Source organism: Trachypithecus francoisi, unplaced genomic scaffold (assembly GCF_009764315.1).
Source record: "Trachypithecus francoisi isolate TF-2019V2 unplaced genomic scaffold, Tfra_2.0 Lachesis_group15, whole genome shotgun sequence".
Taxonomy (NCBI): domain Eukaryota; kingdom Metazoa; phylum Chordata; class Mammalia; order Primates; family Cercopithecidae; genus Trachypithecus; species Trachypithecus francoisi.
In genome coordinates, this window is record NW_022681460.1 from 4,012,119 (window position 1) to 4,032,284 (window position 20,166).

Sequence of the window (20,166 nt, forward strand, 5' to 3'; positions counted from 1 at the left end):
AGTCAGTGTGTCAGTGAATAAGTGAGTGAATGAGTCAGTGACTGAGTCAGTGAGTGAATCAGTGAATGAATGAGTGAGACTCTCAAGACAGGAGTCACAGCTGTCAGGGGAGACTTGCCCCTCCCTTTCCTCACTCTCACACTCCAGTCCTTCCTCCAAAGACCATGCCTGGGAGAATGGAGAACCAGGATTGCTGGACTGGAGGGAGAGCTGCAGGTGGGCAGGGCAGCAGCCTGGGATGGGAGACCCTGAGGGCTGCAGTTGGGAGGAAAGACAAGTCTCTCCACACCGAACCCCCAGGTGACACAGTCCAACACAGAGGACTCAGCCAAGAGTGGAGCCACTCCGAAGTATGCATGGCCCAAAAGGGCTTACACCCTTGCTAAGACAACCTTATGAGATGCCTGGAATTGTAACAATACGATGGATTTGGAAAACTATGAAAAACTAGATTAATGTGCATTGCAGAATGCTGAGGTCCAGCGAGCTCTGAGCAGAAGCCGCCTTTTTCCTGTGGCAATAAGAGCCTTCTCTACACAGTGCCTCTGCTCAGGGTGCTCTGGTCTCTCTGTGGTTGGAGAGCAAACACAGCCCAAGAAGGTGGCATTTCTGCATCATTTCAAAGTAATCAGACTAGAATCAGGGCTGAGATGTTCCTTTTGTTGCTCTTAGCACTTAATTTGATTTTATTTTGGCTTTGTTTTGGTTTTGAGAGAGGTCCTTATGATTGATCAGAACCAGACATGTTTACTTCATGTCTGTGCTTGCCAGAGGAAGGCAGGCAGCAGTGCTAGAGGAATGGCAGGCTCTCATTCTGCCCAGTGCCCTGAACCCACACAGCCTGTGAGTGGCAGAGGAGCTCAGAAACATCACTTCTGCATTAATTCATGCATTTGATAAAAAACGCTTGGTGCTCACCATGGTCGTGCACCAGCAAAGTGTCCATGTCCATGACATAACAGTTGGAAGGCAGAGCCCTGTCCTCCAGCTGCCCACAGACTGAGGAGTCTGCTGTACCATAATGCCATCATCCACCAGTGGAAGAGGTGCATGCACAGTGAAAGTGGCCAGCAGAAAGAGAGAAATGATGCCTGAAAGAGGGCACGTGGAATTAACCAGCAGAGGGGCAGAAGGAGGAGAAGGAGGATGCTCCCAACAAAGATGTGTGGGCATGAAAACACCATGTTCAGGACCACGATGGTCTTAGAAGCTGTCAAGATCAGGACGAGTCCAGTGGTCCCCCCATCTCAGCTCATCCTCTCTCATGAGTCGAGTCTGCCGGTGTGTTCTTCTGTGTCTGCTGCCCCAGCAGCAGCCCATGTGTCTTCATGGCTAACCTCAAACCCAAATAACACATCCAGGCAAGCCATCATTCCATTCTTCAGAAAGCGGGGGCTAAAATGCAAGATGTTTAAAGGTATTTATTTAAGAGGTAATTTTACTTCATGATGTATTTTTCCAGATGTGCCCATTCTGGTTTTCAGCGGCTCAGATAGCTGAAAACCACAGTTCAGCCTCGTTTGCAGGAACTCTTAACACCAAAAGCCATTTGCTCTGCAATGTAGACTGTCTGTAACGACGGATGAGAAGACATTTCCTAACCACTAGATTTCTGCCTGGGCACTTCACCCAAGGGCTTGCCTCAGGATCCAACTGGGAAAATATAAGGATATTTATTTTGCTTTCTGCTGCCGTCTGTGACCTGATGCTGCCAGCAGATCTTTTAATTTTATTTTTTTTAAAGTAAAGACCTGTCATCCCACTACTGTCCCCAGGGTCTTCAGTGGCCTGCTGGAGCAGGACCATCTGCTGACAGTAAGTGTGGGAACAGTGGAGGTGTGGGCTGCTGCCTTTTAATTTAGCTTCAGAGATGAGCAGGTGAATGTCTACACAGGAGCCATTCCTTCTGAAGGCCAGCTCAGCTTGACGAGCTGAGTAAGAAGCCACAAGTTAACGATCAACTACAAACCTCTGCAGAGGATACGGCAGAGGCCAGCGAGAACACAGAATTAGCACGAACCCAAAAAAAGCTTCATAAAAGTTAATCACTGTAGACAGCACAAGCCAGTCTGAGGATGGCTCCCAGCCCAGCCTGGCGTCCCTTGCAGGGGGACCCAGGGAACTGCAAATATTTTTATAGGCAGCGAATGATGATGCTGGAGACACACAGTCATCGGGGAGAGACATCTTTTTTTCTGGAACTCTGTCCAGAGCCTAGACCCTTAGTGTCACACTGACCCGTATTATCACTGTTATTGGTTATTAATGATCAATACTAGTAACTCATGTTTATGTTCTTTGTACAGTCTGAAACCCTTCTAAGCACATCATTAGCTGTCATGCTGTGAGATGGGAGAGACTTGTAGAGGAGACTGAGGCACAGGACAGTGAGAAGCTTGAGGTCGCTCAGTGATCTGGCAGCACGTGGGGTGTGCCCTGAACTTGGCTGTTGTGTGTCCTGGCAGGAGCAGAGGGTGGGTTCCGGGTCTGCAGTCCACTCTGGTCTTGCCCACAAGTGGAGTATTTGCAGAGTATGGTGCAGAGAGTGGTTTGGCGGTTTGGGAGCTATAGGCTGCAGGTCAGGGCCTCACAGTACAGGCGTCTCCATGCAGCTGTTGCTCCCATTGCCAGTAGCGGGATTTCTATCCTTTTATTCCTACATTATATACACCAGGAGCACTCCCCCTTCAGGAAACGCAGCACGGACTCTGTGCGATGAATCATCCCCCTTTGGTTTAGCAGCTTTTAAGTCCGAGTGCTTCTGCTGTTGGACCCACCTACAGCCGGGTAAACTGCAGGCACAGTCCTGCTCCATGAGCCACTGACCTGTCACACCCATCCTGACGCTTTGAAACTCGTTTCGATTCTTCCTGCGGCACTTTCCATCCTGTCTTCTGGTCTGCATCGTTTTGCGTTACTATTTTAGGAATAATCTATAAATGTGCCCTTTGCCTTATTGGAGCGCATTAATTCCAAAATGCCTGAAGCCAAAACTGTCTGCAGAAGGCAGATGTTAGAGTCTGAGACCCCAAATTAGCACCTGTTTCCTATGTCATCACCCCGTTCCTGTTTTTCTGTTGCCGCCTCTGTCCTCTTCTCACTTAGCTGAAGGTCTTTAGTATAAATAGAATCCTGATGGGCCTGATACGGGCTTCCTCACGTGCGCTTGTTTCCCGTGAAATTCATTTCAGCACTGTGGCCACACTGTGTCATTCTGACATCTTGGGACAAATGAGATGATTTTAAATGTACTTGCGAATTTGATCATGAGACTGCATTTTCTCTCTGTCGGTTTTGGCATGAATTATCCCAGAGTCTCAGAAAGGGGGGATCCAGGGCAGAACTGCTATAGTGTCTGTCTCGCCAAGCTCAGAATCCCAGGTGAGATGCTGCTGCTGTTTCACTCTCAACAGAACCCTGCCTGCAGTGATTTACATACAAAGCAAGAGGCCAGATGACTTCTCCCCCAAAGCCTCAAACCCATTCTTAGGTTTCCATATGGAAAGAAAAAGCATACATAGTAATAACACATATTAGCACCTTCCAAATGTTTATGTAGCATCAGGAAGACATTGATCCATCGGCCTTAAGCCGTCCAAATGGCCAAAGTGACCCCAGACGCCCTGCACAGAACCTCACTGCCTGGCCCAGACCAGAGTGAAAACACAGCAGCTTCTGGCAGATGGGGGCATGGTGGTCTGGAGGCCCCAGTGAACAGGCTGTTCACAGCCACAGTTGGCACATGGACCCGTGTTACGGGGTGGACAGTTGCCTGAAGGCTCCTGCGGCACAGAAGGAAGGCCCTGGCCCTCGGCAAGCGCTCCGTCCACTCTCACATGCATGCCTCCCTCTGGTCTTGCTGGGGTCTGTGAGCTGGAAGCCTGGGCTCACAGCCGAGGGGTGGAAAGCATGGGGAAAGCAGAGGCGGGCTTCCTCCTGCCGCCGTGTGAGGAGGAGCTGTTGGTGTTGTACAAAAGTGCTGCAGGACCACCTGGGCTCAGGACCTCCTCACTGGGCATCCCGGGTGACTCCCAGCACTGGGCTAGGCACAGATGCGGCAGAGCACAGGGAATGTCTGAGCCCCGCCACCAGGCGCAGTGTCCTGGGATGGAGGGAACGGGTACCTGACTTCACAGCAGATTCTTCGTATTAAAGGAGTGGGAAGGCCTCAGCCCAGAGGAGGTCACAGCAGTACCAGTGCTGGGCTGTGAATCTGACTCAGAAGGTGGGAAGGTGACAGCCTCCAGGGGTGAGCCTCCCGAGTCAGGGTGGTCAGAGATAGAGCCTGTGCTTTCCTGGACAGCTTGTGTGAAGCGAGGCTGTGGTGCATGCCCCATGGGTGGATGAGGAGGGTGAAGAATGTGGCCCGCAGGAAGCCAGGCAGAGCCCGCAGCCCTGCCACACCGGGGTTTCCATGGGGAGGGGTTCCAAGGACAGTGGCCAGTCACCTCAACATCCGGTCCTCCAAGAAGCTGGTTGATGTTACACTTTCGAGGGTTGGAGCAGAAACAAGGCAGGAAGGGTGAGAGAGAGAAGGAAGCAGGCAGGGCCAGGGTCTCCCACCTTCAGCCTGGGTGGCACCTGTGCGATGCTGTGTGGTGGGGCTGTTATGGGTGGGTGGGTTCTGCACACCCTGGCCTCCACTCCCTGGGATCTCGCAGCAGTCACACAGGTGTGGCGGCCAGCAGTGTCTTTGGGCACTGCCAAATGTCCCAGTGGGGGCAAAACCCCTCCATGAAGAAGCACTGGGCACCAGGCTCTGGGGATGTTTTATCAGAGACTATGGCGGGGTAGGGGCAGGGGTGGGCAAGATGGGTCCCCAGGGCAACAGAGGAAGAGCTGGCATGGAGGAGAAGAGCCAGAGGGACCATGTAGGCCCCTGTATTCCAGAGGTAAATACTTCCAGGTAGAATTAATACGTGACAACCAGTTTGTATTTTATTTTGTTTTTAATGGAAATCTCTTGTGTAAATCAATTCCTCCTCATAATAAAAGTAGGCCTGGCTCTGTGCTGGATGGAGCTAGTGTGTGCTCTCTCTTTCCATCTCCCTCTCTTTCTTATCCCCCTCCCCCTCCCTCTCTCTCCCCTCCTGCCCACTCCATCTCTTTCTCCCCTGCTCCCCCCATCTCTCCCCCTCTCTCCCTGTCTCTCTCTCTGTCTCTCTCTCCATCTCTCTCCCTCACTCACTCTCACACAGAGGGAGGATGTGATTTTGACTTCAGTAAGATACTTAATAGCCCAGCTCTCAGGACTCTCTGGGTAGCCAACGAGCTGCACTGACCTGTTCATGGCACTCGATGGCCTGGGCTTGCCCGCTCAGGAGACTTCCTTGGGCAAGTACATGCGTCCAGGGAGACTATTCCCACCTGTCCTGTGCCTCACTGCAGAAAGTAGCATCTTTTCATTTCTGAAAATGGCTTGAAGAGTAACTCAGTGCCTAATGGAAACTATGCACCCAGGGCAGGAAAAGGCCAAATAATTCGGGGCTGAATTCAATCCTGTTTCTCCTCTGATGGCTCCCACGTGCACGCCCTGAGCTCTTGTAAATCAGGGCACATCCTGCTGCCTGATAAGCCCCCGTGGGAGCTCGGGGGCGTCCGTTGGCACCTTAGCCCTCCTCCAGTAGCTGTGGGCCCTGGTTTCTGATCTGGACTCTGACCCAGGTGCTCCCGGATAAGCAGAGCAGGGTGTGCCCCAGGTGGGACCCAGACGTCAGACGCCCTCCTCCCTCCTCCCTCCTCTCCCTTCCCATTGGGCCTCATCGGAGGAGGTGTTGAAATTTGCTTTCCAATGTCCTTGAGAGATGTAGAACAGGTTTCAGCTGGAGTCACTACATCCATTTTCCATAGCTGCATGGCCATGAGGGTCCCTGACTCCAGAACTGAGCTCCAGATGGTCACGCACAAGTGCCCAAGAGAGGACCCCGTGCTGGATGTTTTCCGCGAATGCCGCGGGGATCCTCACCAGGCAGGATTAAGGAAACCCCATGCTCAGTTGGGGCAAGACCCCAGCCTGGCCCTGCCCTGCCGCTGCCCTACCAACTACCAGGCTGGCCCCTCAGCACACTGGCATGGCCTGTGCCTTCTATCATCAGGGTGATTTGACTAAACTCAGCGTCCTCTACTGAATCTGCCCAGCTCAGCCTTCTGGTCAGGCCCCAGGCCCCAGCCCTCCCTCCAGTGCCCCTCCCCCTCCCCACTTCTCTCAGGACTGGGCTCCCCCAGCTCCCTCCATCTAAGCACCACCTACAGCATCACCCACCTGAGGACCACGCCAGGTTCCAGATACCTGTGCGTTGTTTCCTTACATTGAATTATCCCACTAGAATGTGTTGTTGCCCTAGAGGATTGGAAACAACACACCTCAGCTTTGGAAAGCTTTGTCAGGCGGGCAGCTCTGAGACCGGAGCACAAAGGGCTGTGGACTTTCTGTGCCTTCTGTCTAAGGTCCTCTTTGAGAAATAAGTTTGGGCCCAGAGGGGGCCGTGGGAAGGGCTGGTTCTCTGAAGATGCAGGCGTCCTCCTGTCGAGAGCCTGAGCGCCCTCATTCTGACACCCAAGGCAGGTTTCTGGCAGAGGTGCCAAGGCCCCCAGAGCGCAGGCCCTGAGACACTGGCGAGAGAGCACCCTGGGGTGGCTCTGGGTCGGTGGTTGTTACAGTGTCCCGCAGAGCTGAAGTTCCATGGTGCTAGCCCCAAAGTCCCAGGGCAGGGAGGAGAGAGCCACACAGCCTCTTCACTGCCGTCCCCAGTGGGGGCAAGTGGTGGCTGTCCTCTATGATTTTACCTGGAAAAAAAGATTCTACTACCAAGAAGAAACTAGAAAACTATTGCCCTAAAATGAAGAACACTTGGCATGTCCCCAAACCCTCATACCTCAAACTATGCCTTTTCTATATCTTTCTATAATACATAGTTATTATTTATGTGATATTATCTATAATACTACCCATATTAATATATTTTATATGTCATCTATATTTCAGAGTATTTAGAAATCCCTTGTAATCCACAAGGCCGATGCAGTCTGTGATAAGAACGTCCTTCCCTCCCCGCAGCAGGATTCTCTGTCCCCAGTGTTCTGTGGCATTGTCTGTGCATTCTCAGCGCCCTGTCTTGCTTTCCTTGTATTAATAGAAGCTGTACCGGAAGGAGATCAAGCCACCGTTCAAACCAGCAGTGGGCAGGCCTGAGGACACCTTCCACTTTGACCCCGAGTTCACAGCACGGACGCCCACAGGTGTGTGCCACAGTGGTTCCCTCTATTGGTGGCTTCTCCCACCTGACCCCTTAGGGACTGATACCTAGGAACAAGAGATTCCCATGCTTAAGAATTCTTTTCATGGAAAATAACTGTCCATTCTGTTGGGATTTTTTGTTGTTGTTGTTTTCTCTGTTCAGTGATAAAGGTTTAAGTGATAGCCCCAATTCTCTGTTGTTCCCTACGCAACCTCCACCTTGGAAATGATGAAGGTGTCCTATGGATTCTCTTATTGCAAGTCACCAGTCCAGTTACTTCCTGTGTCAGAGAGACACACAGCAAGAGCAAGAAGAGAAACTGGAGGCAATTAAAATCCCTCTTTCAATTAAAGTGCATTTACGGAGAGGGAAGGCTGTCAGTTACGTGTGTGGATTTGTGAGCTATAGATATTATTCATGCAAAAAACAGAAACCCATTTGAAAAGTTGTATCGGCTACTAAATAGCATAGCAAATGGATGCATAAATTTGGTCTCCTGGTGTGTCTGAAATTACTCTTGGGGTCTAGCAAATTTCATCAGAACTCGTCAGCTCCCTTTAAAAGTTATCTTTTTTGGGATATTAATGAATTAAAGTTTGCTTTTTTATATGGTAATCATCCTGGTCTGATAGCACTGTCATAACAAAATACTACAGACTGGGTGGTTTAAACAACAGTCATTTTTTTTTCTCACAGTCTGGAGGCTGGAAGTCCAAGTTCAAGATACCGACAGGGTTGGTTCCTGGTGAGGGCTCTCGACTTGACTTGCAGACGGCTGCCTTCTTGCTGTGTCCCCTCGTGGCCTTTATTCTGTGTGTGCAAAGACAGCAAGACTGAGCTCTGGTGTCTCTGTCTTCTTATAAGGAAACTAGTCTTCTTGGATTAGGGCCCCACACTTTTATCCTCATTTAACTTCAGTTATTCTCTTAAAGGCCTATATTAGTCTGTTTTCACACTGCTGATAAAGACATACCTGAGACTGGGCAATTTACAAAAGAAAGAGGTTTAATGAATTTACAGTTCCACATGACTGAGGAAGCCTCACAATCGTGGCAGAAGGCAAGGAGGAGCAAGCCCCATCTTACATGGATGGCAGCAGGCAGAGAGAGAACTTGTGCAGGGAAACTCCCCTTTTTAAAACCTTCAGATCTCATGAAACTCATTCACCATCATGAGAACAGCATGGGAAAGACCCGCCTCCATGATTCAGTCATCTCCCACCAGGTCTCTCCCACAACACATGGGAATTATGGAGGCTACAAGATGAGATTTGGGTAGGGACACAGAGCCTGAGATTTGGGTGGGGACACAGAGCCTGAGATTTGGGTGGGGACACAGAGCCTGAGATTTGGGTGGGGACACAGAGCCAAACCATATCAAGGTCCTGTCTCCACATACAATTACACTGGGGGGTAGGGCCTTAACATTTGAAGTTGGGAAGGACATAATTCAGCCCACAACACTAACAGTATGCTGGTTATGTGCAAAACCATCCACAAGCTCCTTCTATAGACATAAGCAGGACAAGTCCAGAGAGCTGGTGGCCAGGCTGCATTTTGAATCTACAGGGATTTGCTGTATTTTTTCTCACTGCTTTTGAATCTGAAATTTTCTTATTTTTTAAAAGATAATCAGGAAACAAATAGATGGTCAACCACAAAATGTCAAGTAGATGAAGTTAGAGAATCCACTTTGTTCCTCCAGATTCAGGCTGTTGGTGAAATCCCTGTTTCCCATACCCAGATGAGTACATTGAGGTGGATGTGAGCTTGTGCAGATAGGGAGGGTCGTGGGGCTTTTAGTGGGACTTTTGATGGGCCTAGGCCAGCTCCTGACCCAGGCTACATTGGTACCAAGAACAGGAATAAAGCTGATTCCAGGCACTGTTAACTAGGGAGTCGTGCCACCGACTGTTCAGTTACTTCTTTTGGGTCCTCCTGCAGTCCCCAGGTAGAATTAAAACTGTCATTGTAGCTTTGGTTCATCACTGATTCGTGATGTAATGAGGCTGCCTTGGAAAACACTTGTGGGTCTGCTCTCTCCAATAAGTGATTGTGGGATTTTCACCTCACCCCATTCTCAGCTTCTGTAGAAAGTATTTGTGTGTTGGGGTTGGTCCTTCCCATTGACAAAATTAACCCAGTTCACAGAACAGGATTACGTTTCAGTTTCTGAGTTGGAAAAGAGGGGGCAGGATTTGGGGATTCCATCCTGGCTCTGCCCACAGGTCACCCAAGCAAGTCATGATATTTCTCAACCTATTGTTGACCTGAATGTAAGAGGAGCTCAGAGGCAATTAGGTCTGACCACGAGATCATTGTCCCTGAGTCCACAAGGACCATATGGTCCCTAACAGAATGCGTACACGTCCTCATGAGGTGCTGCCGTGTGGGGCTGTGTGTTTAAAATGTGGAAAGAAAGTCTATGTTTGTGCTGCTTGGTAAGAAAATGTTAATACAGTCAACTCTAATATTCACATGGACATGCCTTTTATCTTATCCGTGAAGAATTTAAACCCCAACCTAGTTGGCCAGTGGAACCAGAAGCTTTTTTTGAGCATCTAGAGAATTCCATTTTGTTTTAATAATAGCCTGAGGAAAACATAATTAGACGCATTGCACTCCAATGCTATTCAGAATTGGCTTCTTTATTCCTTAGTGTTTCCAGTTCTCCAATCAGTTTCACTGAATTTATCCCACCACCGTTTGCCTTTGAGGTAGGTAGTAATTGAAGTGCTAAAGACACATTAAACTCATTCTGATTTGTATAGGAAGGTAGGATTTTCTAAGCATGTGAGCTGAGCACATGGCTGGGTGAATGAGCAGCTGTAGAAATGTGACTCTGAAGCAATGGATAAGCTACAAATCCTTTACTGGACACACAGTGGGAATTTCTTGTAGTTAGGCTTTTAGTCTTTTCTTAAACTTCAGCCAGTGCTCAAGCTGGTTTCTATTCCCTGATCACACGCTGGCTGCCCATTGGAGCATGCCGCTTAGCCAGAGATGCCAGTCTTAAGATTTAAAACTGATCAGGCAGACTCCACACATCAGGAAATATCTACAGGACCATGAGAGGTTATTTGTAATTACTGTAATTCTACATCTCTTTTTATCTAACTCACATTTTTGCTCTTCTTAAATACTGTGCTGAAAATCAGCATCCCTCAGGTGATTATAAAGTACTCAAATTCTATTTAGGCCACCTATCATTTCCTTACTAGCTAGCCACAGTGACCAAATATCAGCCTCTTAACTTTCGGTGAAGACCCACTTGGCCTTCAGTAGATTGCTGTTACTCTTCCCCTTTCCGCAAGCTCTCCTTGGTCTGTGTGGGGAGAGGCGTAAGTTCTCTGGCCACGGAAGGTTGTGCCTGTGTCTTCCATGCCTCTTGGTTGGTTAGAAGACATTGCTTACTGGAATTACAGATTTTCCATTCACCAATGAAACTGTATCTGTCAAGTTAACGTGGCCCGTGCCCCCACCCCACACATACTCCTCCACAGGCTGTAAATTAGACTCCCAATCCTTGCTCAGCACCTCACACTCTGTGGCTCCTACGGATTCCCTAGAATAAGCTCCAAGTCTGAGTCTGAGTCCCTAAGGGAGGACATTAAAGTGCCTCCAGGTTTGAAGATTTCTTCAACCATGATGTAGCCATGTGTATTTCATTTTTCTGGGGAGAATCTGCGGCCCATGGTAGCTCAGGGGATCTTTGGGAGGAGGCAGACCTCAAAGCCAGACTTTGTGCAGAGAGCAAACCCGGCGTAGCAGGAGCGCCTCCTCCTCCAGCTGCTCCATATCATGGGAAGCAGAGCCGCTCAGAAAGCCCAGAGCTGCTCTGCCGGGTCGCGCTGCAGAATTTCAGTTTCTGAAAACCACTCAGTGTGCCTTCGGTTTTTTAATGACGCTTTGCTAGTCTGGTGCGTTGGAAGTTTATTTCCAAACACAGCCAACTCTGGTCACTTTAGTCCAGGGGTCGTGTGGGCATCTACCAGGGGTGACTGTGAAGGCCCCTTGGTTGGCCCCTTTGAGGGCCGACACCTGGCTCTGGCTGCCTCTTGGTTCAGGACACTGAAGGTGAGTGCGGGTCCATGAAGCTTCTTACCCCAGGAAAAGCACCAGTGGGGTGCTGGGTCATCCGTCTGCCCACGGCCTCGCCCCCACTGGCACCAGAGGCCCACATGGCTTCGGGCCTGGCTCCTGGGCTTTGGAGCGGCTGCCCTCATAACGGTTGCCTCAAAATATGATGCTAAGAACGAAAAACATGTTCTCTGCAGCTGCCTCCCAGCTCCACACACCTGCCGCACTGTGAGGAGATAAAACAGAACTAGGTGCACTTTTTTCCTTTCAAAGTACAGCAACTAAAAGAGGAGGCGGGGAGAAAGTGCTAAGAGGCAAAGGCCTGCAGGTAGAGAATTCTAGAATATACAAATACACACCTATACATACATGGAGTCTTAAAAGATACATAAATAAGAATGTTTAAATTTTTACGTATGTGTGTTTTCAGGAAAAATTACATATTGTATTATCATATTATAAGTGTACATATTATATAATGTATTATAGTATTCTATTTTAATGTAATATATATTCTATTTTAATATATTAATCTATTCTGTTATCCTATTCTATTTTTATATATATTAATATATATTTAATTTTTAAAATAATGTTTGGGTTCTTCATATTGTTCAACAGCTTTTTGCTTTTTTGAATCTGACAAACGATTAGGAAGCCATGTCTCTGTCAGTCTATGCAGCTGTAGCTCCTGATGGCCCTGGCCTCACTGGCAGGACTCACACAGCAATCATTACAAAGCATACTGATACAGATGGGCCACTGTTGAGCATGACCATGATTATTTTAGTGAGGAGTATTTAGTGTCTCCCTTTTCTTTTCTGTAACATATCACTGAAACAGACTTTTTCTACATTTATGTCTAAGTACTTTGGGATTTCTTTCTTTGCTTGTTTTTTTTTTTTTTTTGGTTTTGTTTTTTTTTTGAGACAGAGTCTCGCTCTGTCACCGAGGCTGGAGTGGCGTGGCTTAGTCTCGGCTCACCGCAACCTCCACCTCCCAGGTTCAAGAGATTATCCTGCCTCAGCCTCCTGAGTAGCTGGGATTACAGGCACCTGACAACCACACCCGACTAATTTTTGTATTTTTAGTAGAGACGGGGCTTCACCATGTTGGTCAAGCTGGTCCTGACCTTGTGATCCGCCCACCTCAGCCTCCCAAAGTGCTGCAATTACAGGTGTGAGCCACCGTGCCCAGCCCGTTTTATTTTTTACTTATGTAAATGTCAGAGGTATGGATGTAGTTTTGTTCATGGGTAAAGTGCATAGTGGTGAGGGCTGGGCTTTTAGTGTAACCATCACCTGAGGAGTGTTCATTGTACCCATTAAGTAATTTCTCATCCCTCACCTTCTCCCACCCTTCCACATCTCCATTCTCTATCCCTCCATGCTCGACGTCCACATGCCGACATTATTTAGCACTCACTTATGAGTGAGAACATGCGATGTTTGACTTTCTGTGTTTGAGTTGTTTTGCTTAAAATAATGGCCTCCATTTCCATCCATGTTGCTGCAAAAGACATGGTTTCATTCTTTTTTATGACTAAATAGTATTTCATTGTGTATATGTACCACATTTTCTTTATCCAATCACCTGTTGATGGACACTTAGGTTGATTCCATGACTTTGTGATTGTGAATAGTGCTGCAGTAAGCTTGCAAGTGCGGGTGTCTTTTTGAGACAATGATTTCTTTTCCTTTGGGCAATGCCCAGCAGTGGCATTGCTGCATCGAATGGAGTTCCATTTAGTTCTTTGAGAAATCTCCATACTGTTTTTCGTGGAGGTTGTCCTAATTTATATTCCCACCACTTTTCTCCACATCCTCACCAACATCTGTTTTTTTTTTTTTTTGACTTTTTAGTAATAACCATTCTGACTGATATAAAGTGATATCTCATTGTGGTTTTCATTTGTATTTCTCTGATGATTAGTGATCTTGAGCATTTTTTATATGCTGTTTGGCCACTGGCCATCTGTATGTCTTTTGAAAAATGTCTATTTATGTCCTCTGGTCAATTTTTAATGGAGTTATTTATTTTGTTGTTGTTCTTGTTGAGTTGTTTGAGTTCCTTGTAAATTCTAGACATTACTCCCCTGTCAGTTGCGTACTTTGCAAATATTTTCTCCCATTCTGCAGGTTGTTCATTCATTCTGTTGATTTCTTATGCTGGTCTTAAAAGACTTTTTTCTTTTTCTGTCTTTTTTTTTTTTTTTTTTTTTTGCGATGGAGTCTCATGCTGTCACTTAGGCTGGAGTGCAGTGGCACAATCTCAGCTCACTGCAACCTCCACCTTCCGGGTTCACACAATTTTCCTGCCTCAGCCTCCCGAGTAGCTGGGATTACAGGCACACACCACTACATCTGGCTAATTTTTAAAAATATTTTTAGTAGAGACAGGGTTTCACTATGTTGGCCAGACTGGTCTCGAACTCCTGACCTTGTGATCCGCCCACCTCAGCCTCCCAAAGTGCCGGGACTACAGATGTGAGCCACCACGCCTGGCCCTGAAAAGACTTTTGAAGTGTTTGCCTAGACCCATATCCAAAAGAGTTTTCCCTAGGATTTCTTCTAGTATTTTCATTGTTTCAGGTCTTTCATCACTGAAGTCTTTAATCTCTTAGTTGATTTTTGTATATGGTGAGACGTAGGGGTCCAGCTTCATTCTTCTGCTTATGACAAGCTAATTTTCCCAGTATCATTTATTGAAAAGAGTGTCCTTTCCCCACAAAGTTTTTGTCAACTTTGTGGCTTTATTTCTGGGTTTTCAATCCTGTTCCGTTCATCTGTGTGTCTATTTTTATACCAGTACCATGTTATTTTGGTTACTATATCCTTGTGATATAATTGAAGTCAGGTCATGTGACGCTTCTAGTTCTAGCTTTGTTCCTTTTGCTTAAAAGTGCTTTGGCTATTCAGGCTCTTTGTTGGTTCCATGTTAACCTTAGTATTGTTTTTTCTAATTCTGTGAAAAATGACGTTGGTTTTTTGATAGAGATTGCATTGAATCTGTAGATTGCTTTGGGTGATATGTTCATTTTAATGATATTAATTTTTCTGATTTATGAGCATGTGATGTTTTTCCATGTGTTTGTGTCATCTACAATTGGTTATTACTGTGCACTTTTGAAAGTAATTCTGTAGGATAAATTCCTAGATGTAAAGTTGTCTTCAGAGGACATGCAAATTTTAAAGTTAGCTTTCAAAGTTACCTTGACTTTCCAAAAGATTATGTCAGTTATGCTCCCTCCTACAAATATAAGAGTGTCCACCCCCTAGCCAAACCCAGATGTGATTGATTTCTATCATTTTTGTTCATTCATGAGGCAAAAGTGTTATCCTATTTAAATATGTGTTTGCTCACTCCTTAGAGAGATTGGGCATCTTTTCATGCCTATGGTAGCTGTCAGAATTCCTTCCTTTGAGTATTTTGCTCTTTTCTCATTGATCTCTGGGAGCTTTTGGGCAATAGAGAGTTTTGCCTCTCATCTGTTATGTATGATGCAGATTTTTTTTCCCCACAAGGCATTTCTCCTTTTGTTTTTCTTAATGATAAACTTGAAATGGGATCAGTCTCACGGCAGTCATGCTTTTGAACACAGATCTTACAGAGATCAGAAAAATCTTAATGGAAGGGAATTACTCCTTTTGTACTCTGCCTTGCTGTGGACAGGAGCAACAATGCCCAAATGTCCTTGAACAGCAGAGCACGTGCACAGCACACACGCAGTTATGCAGCTGTGGGCACAGGATGGGACCTGTGGAACCTAGAGACCAGATGCTAAGGATACAGGATTCATGTTCACTGACAATTCCATCCTGAGGAAATTGGTGCCTTCTTAACTGAGTCTGGAAGTGGGTAGGGGTGGAGGACTGTGGTCAAGAATAAGAGTAAATTCAGAAGTTAGTAAACTAAAAGATGCCATCAATGATAATCCTAAAGTTTTTGTTCTGGGTATTTTTGCCATTTAAAAATCAGATCATTAGCACAACCCAAAAGAAAGTAGTTTCATCTGGTTCAGCATTTCTACATGTCTGTTTTACCTTTTCCTCCAACACAGGCATACACCACGCGCACACATGAATTGCATACACATGCCACATGCACACACGCTATCACTTCACCCCAGGGTCACCCAGCTTTCATGGCATCTGAACTCTGCCCCTGTCACCTGCAGACTCTCCTGGTGTCCCCCCGAGTGCAAATGCTCATCACCTGTTTAGAGGATTCAGCTTTGTGGCCTCAAGCCTGATCCAGGAGCCCTCACAGCAAGATCTGCACAAAGTCCCAGTTCATCCAATTGTGCAGGTAACTGCGTTTGCCTGCAGTGGGTTGGGGGCAAGAGGGCACTTGGATGATGGGTGACTCTGGTGTTCCCTGTGACCTCAGTCACCCGGGGGTTGGGTGCTTAGGATGGGTGGACTTTAATCACCAATTCTTCTTCCCTCACACTTCCCATTGTTCTGAGTGTCCCCCATGGTGGTCCCCATGATGATCTCACGTGGTGCTTCTTCATGGTGGTTCCTGTGATGGTCTCACATGGTGGGCCCCTATGGTGGTCTCCAATGGTGGTCCCTGTGACGGTCCCCATGGATACTCCCCATGGTGGCCTCCTGTGGTGGTCCCCATGGTGTTCCCTGTGGTGGTCCCTGTGGTGGTTCCCATAGTGGTCCCTGTGTTGGTCTCCATGGTGGTCCCTGTGATGGTCTCTCGTGGTCGTCCCTGAGGTGGTATCCATGGTGGTTCCCATGGTGGTCCCTGTGGTGGTCTCTGTGGTGATCTCCCATGGTGGTACCCATGGTGGTCTCCCTGTGGTGCTCCCTGTGGTGGTTCCCATGGTAGTCCCTGTGGTAGCCTCTCATGGTGGTTCCCGTGATGGTCCTTGTGGTTGTCCCATGGTGGTCCCTGTAATGGTTCCCATGGTGATCTCCCTGGTGTTCCCTGTGGTTGTCCCATGGTGGTCCCTGTAGTGGTCTCTATGGTGGTCTCCCGTGGTGTACTGAGCCCTTGCTCTTACCCTATTTGGCATTTGTCTTAAAGAGGGAAGGTAAAGCCCTGGGAAGAATGTCACTATGGTGTCTATGGCCAGAGACTGGAGCACCTTCCCTGTGTGGAGTCCAGCCAGGACCCTAGGATAGCAGTTTAATTTGTGGGTATCTTTTTCCCATGATGAAATGTAATCTTTGGGAGGTTTTTGGAAGGTGATATTTTTATAATGAGTTTATCACCTAATAAATGTAACCAGAATACAGAGAATTCTAAGGGATTAAACTTAATTAAACTTAATTCTAATTATGATTAAACTTATTTAAGAATTAAGTCTGGGTAAGTTGGATGGCATTGGATTTCCATCCTATTTCCTTCCCTGTGGCCTTTGGAGAAATACAGGTGTGGAAAGTGGACGTTGTGACCGAGCAGGCTGCCATGGATGGCTTTCTGTCTCAGTTCAGAGTGGGTGGGTGCAGCTGCTGTATGCAGGTCAGAGCAGGCTGTGACTTGGACACTATGGAGTCAGATTTCCAATGAGATGTTTCCATCCAGAGCCTTGCTCTGCACACAGGCATTGGAGCCACACACCCAGTAGTTGCCAGCACTTCCTTTTCACTTTCAGATTCTCCTGCTGTCAGATCTTTGTGAGAAACATACCAGCCAGTGGACACAGAATGGCCTGGTGTCTACAAGCTAAGAGTCATAGCCCAAGGAATCAGAGAGTTGAGATTTAGGTCTAGAACATCACTAAGTAACTCTGCAGCCTTGAGCAGGGGGACCCTTGCACACTTGGGTTCACAGTCAGCGCCTCTCTTCGCCCCACATTCTGTGTGCGTGTAGCTGCCTCATCCCCTCGTATGAGGGTTCCAACAGCTCTTCTTCTCTTGGTCCCTCTGCAGCAGTTACACGGGAACAACATCCACTTCACCGATGGCTACGAGATCAAGGAGGACATCGGGGTGGGCTCCTACTCAGTGTGCAAGCGATGTGTGCATAAAGCCACTGACACCGAGTATGCTGTGAAGGTAAGGCAGGCTGCTGGGTGCGCAGGGCCCTGTGTGAGTGCAGCGTGTGGGAGCACGTATGGTATGTGGGAGCATGGAGCATAGCAGGGCCCTGTGTGAGTGCAGTGCATGGGAGCACGTATGGTATGTGGGAGCACAAAGCATAGGAGCACAGCAGGGCCCTGTGTGAGTGCAGCGCGTGGGAGCACGGATGGTATGTGAGAGCACGGAGCATAGGAGCATAGTATATGTGCTCGTGTGCTCAGCTGTGCAGTGACTCCAGCAGGGACAACTGAGCCTGAGTGAACATTCTCTCTATTTGCCATTTCCCAAGCTCTGATATGATGGAGTTCAGTTTGCTTTGATATGCGGTCACCCATTAAAAGGTAGTTTTGCAAATCAGGAACATTTTCAGTCATATCCACCACGTAGGGACTGAGCACCTCTCGTAGCTTTGTATATGACATACACCAAGAGAAAAGTTTTGGGGCCCCAATCTTTTGAGAAAATAGAGTTGGGGAACAGGTATAGAATTTGGCAAGGAAAGGAAGGAAAGAAAAGAGGGAGAAAGGAAGAAAATACTTTAAAGAAATAAATAAGCTTGTATTATTCACAACAAACTTTGGCAGAGAGTTAATGGTTTTACTCCCAACCGTCAAGAACAGTATAGAGAAACAATTCTTTATAACCCAATTTGGCAATCTCTACATAGTAACTTTAGCTTCTGTAATTGTTGCTGTTTAAATATTTGATTTGGCAATCCAGAATACCAGTTTCCAGAGATTTTTGGTTAGTAAAATGTAGATTAAAGATAAAGCTTCCTGCTAAAATCAGAATCAAATTTATGTTAAAAAAAAAAAAAAGATACATTGTACATCCTCTCTAAAAGACAGCAAGAGACACTTGAAACTCCGCCCCTTTCCACTGGAGCTGAACCCCAGGCTGTCGCAGAGCGAGGTCCCAGCCTGTGCTGCCATCATGACTGAGACCTGCCCTGCTTACCCAGACACGTCTGTAGCACACAATGTGACACTTGCCCTTCAAAGAACATCTGCCCAGCCAGCAAGTAGTGTAAAAAGAGTAATTTTCATCAACCGTGATTCTTCTATATGCTGAAAAGATTGTTCAAAATAATGACAACATTGAAATGACCCAATCCCATCCTCATTTACCCAGAGCTCCACTGAAATTTTGTGAAAACAGGTATTTCAAAAGGGTGGATCCTCAAGCATGGCCTGGGATCCTCAAGCATATTCACTGGGAATGTCTACCACGTTTCTTGCACTGGGAAAACGCTTTGCTGTCACAAACGACGCCGGCCGAAAAATATCTCAGGTCCCTTGATTTTGTTTGGGTCAAGAATTTATGGATTATTGACAAATTTATCTTGAATTTCTCAAGCAAAAAAGAAAGTTTAAATATGGAGAAGTAATCAATTTGTGATTTGCTCTGATAGCATCTCTGTGTTTAGTCTGCCCAGAGTCTTGAACACATCCAGGAAAGGTGAAAGGAAGGAAATAGATCATGATTTACAGTTCCTGGAACTGTAATTGGGTGGAGACTGCAGTGAGCATTACTGTCATGGTAGAATGTCCACCCGTGGTGTGAAGAGCAGGAGAAAACCAGGTTTTGTTGTGAAGTGGTTGCCTCTGCAGCCTGGGGCGCGTAGGCTTCATGCGTTTCTAGGATTTGGATTGTTGAGACGGGTTTGTCCTGCTCCTCCATCTCATTGGGAGAGTTTTTTAAAGGAGAACTTAGATGGGCACCTACCATTTGCATATCCAGGTGCTGTTCCTGTGTCCCAATGTTCCAGTGGTGAAGAGTAGACCTCTATTCTGCCTTAGACAAGAGAATTTCACTTGTATTTTGAAACATATTTCACATATGCTTTGTAAGCCTACATGGACTCCTTGGAATTTTTTTCTGCCTGGGTCATTGCTCACAGAATTTCTTTAGATTGTTTATCGGGTGACAGCAATCCCAGAAACAATCACTGCTTCCCAGTGGGCTCAAAGAAACGAGCCTATGGTTTGGTCAGCCCAGCAGCCACGGTGCCCTTCTAGAAACAGCCTGCTACTGTGAGGCAGATCAGCCCCCATCTTGTGCCTCTGCAAGTAAATCCCCCAGTGACGAGGCGATGGTGTGTTTTCTAATATTCCCATATCCAGCTCTTATATAGACACTGTCTGAATTCAGCTTTGTGACACAGCTTGTAACTCAGTCCCTCAGTCCTCAGAAATCTTGTTGAGGTCAAACTCTGTGGAATTTCAGCAAAAGCTGTCGAGGAGAGAAGCCAGGCACTGTGGCTCTGGCCGATGGTAGAAGAAAGAGCCTGGTCTTCCTGTTTCTCTTTCACAAACCTTGAAGTTCCCTGGACAAATTTGGCCAGCGGACATGGCAGGGATTTCCCTTGTCCCTTCTGAGACTACAGTGGGTCATAATGTGTGGTCTGGAAGATGCATAAATTAACCAAGCATGGGAAGGTGCAGCCCCATGGAGGGCCCAGGACTTTTCAGAGAGATGTGGCTCATGGTCCAGAAGGTTCCTGTGACCAGAGCCATTTCAGAAGCACGTTTCAGCTGGCCAAGGGAGCAGTGACAATAAGTTCATTTATCTGTAGGTAGACATGGTTGTTCAGATTTCCTCCCAAGATGAACAAGTTGGCATTTCTGTGCAGCGAGCTTGTTATTTAGAATGGACCTGCTTGTCACCAAAACTGCTTTGACCCAGTGCAGAGCACTGTGCGGTTTTGTTTTCAGCATTTCCAGGTGAAATGTAGTTGAAATACTTTTGGCCTTTGTATCCACTGACTTGTTCATGAGAAGCATCATTCCTACCTATTGACGGACGGACTAA

The 20,166-nt window shown here is 47.1% G+C and overlaps 1 protein-coding gene across 5 annotated transcripts in view; it reads left to right on the forward strand.

Moving 5' to 3' along the window:
- RPS6KA2 (ribosomal protein S6 kinase A2) overlaps positions 1-20,166 on the forward strand; it is a 358,054-nt gene that overhangs the window by 303,851 nt on the left and 34,037 nt on the right. For all 5 annotated transcript variants that reach the window (XM_033234244.1, XM_033234245.1, XM_033234246.1 and 2 more), the window contains 3 exons: positions 7,137-7,239; positions 15,495-15,625; positions 17,206-17,331. In XM_033234244.1, coding sequence (XP_033090135.1) covers positions 7,137-7,239; positions 15,495-15,625; positions 17,206-17,331 — 360 coding nt within the window. The remainder of the gene's footprint in view (positions 1-7,136; positions 7,240-15,494; positions 15,626-17,205; positions 17,332-20,166) is intronic.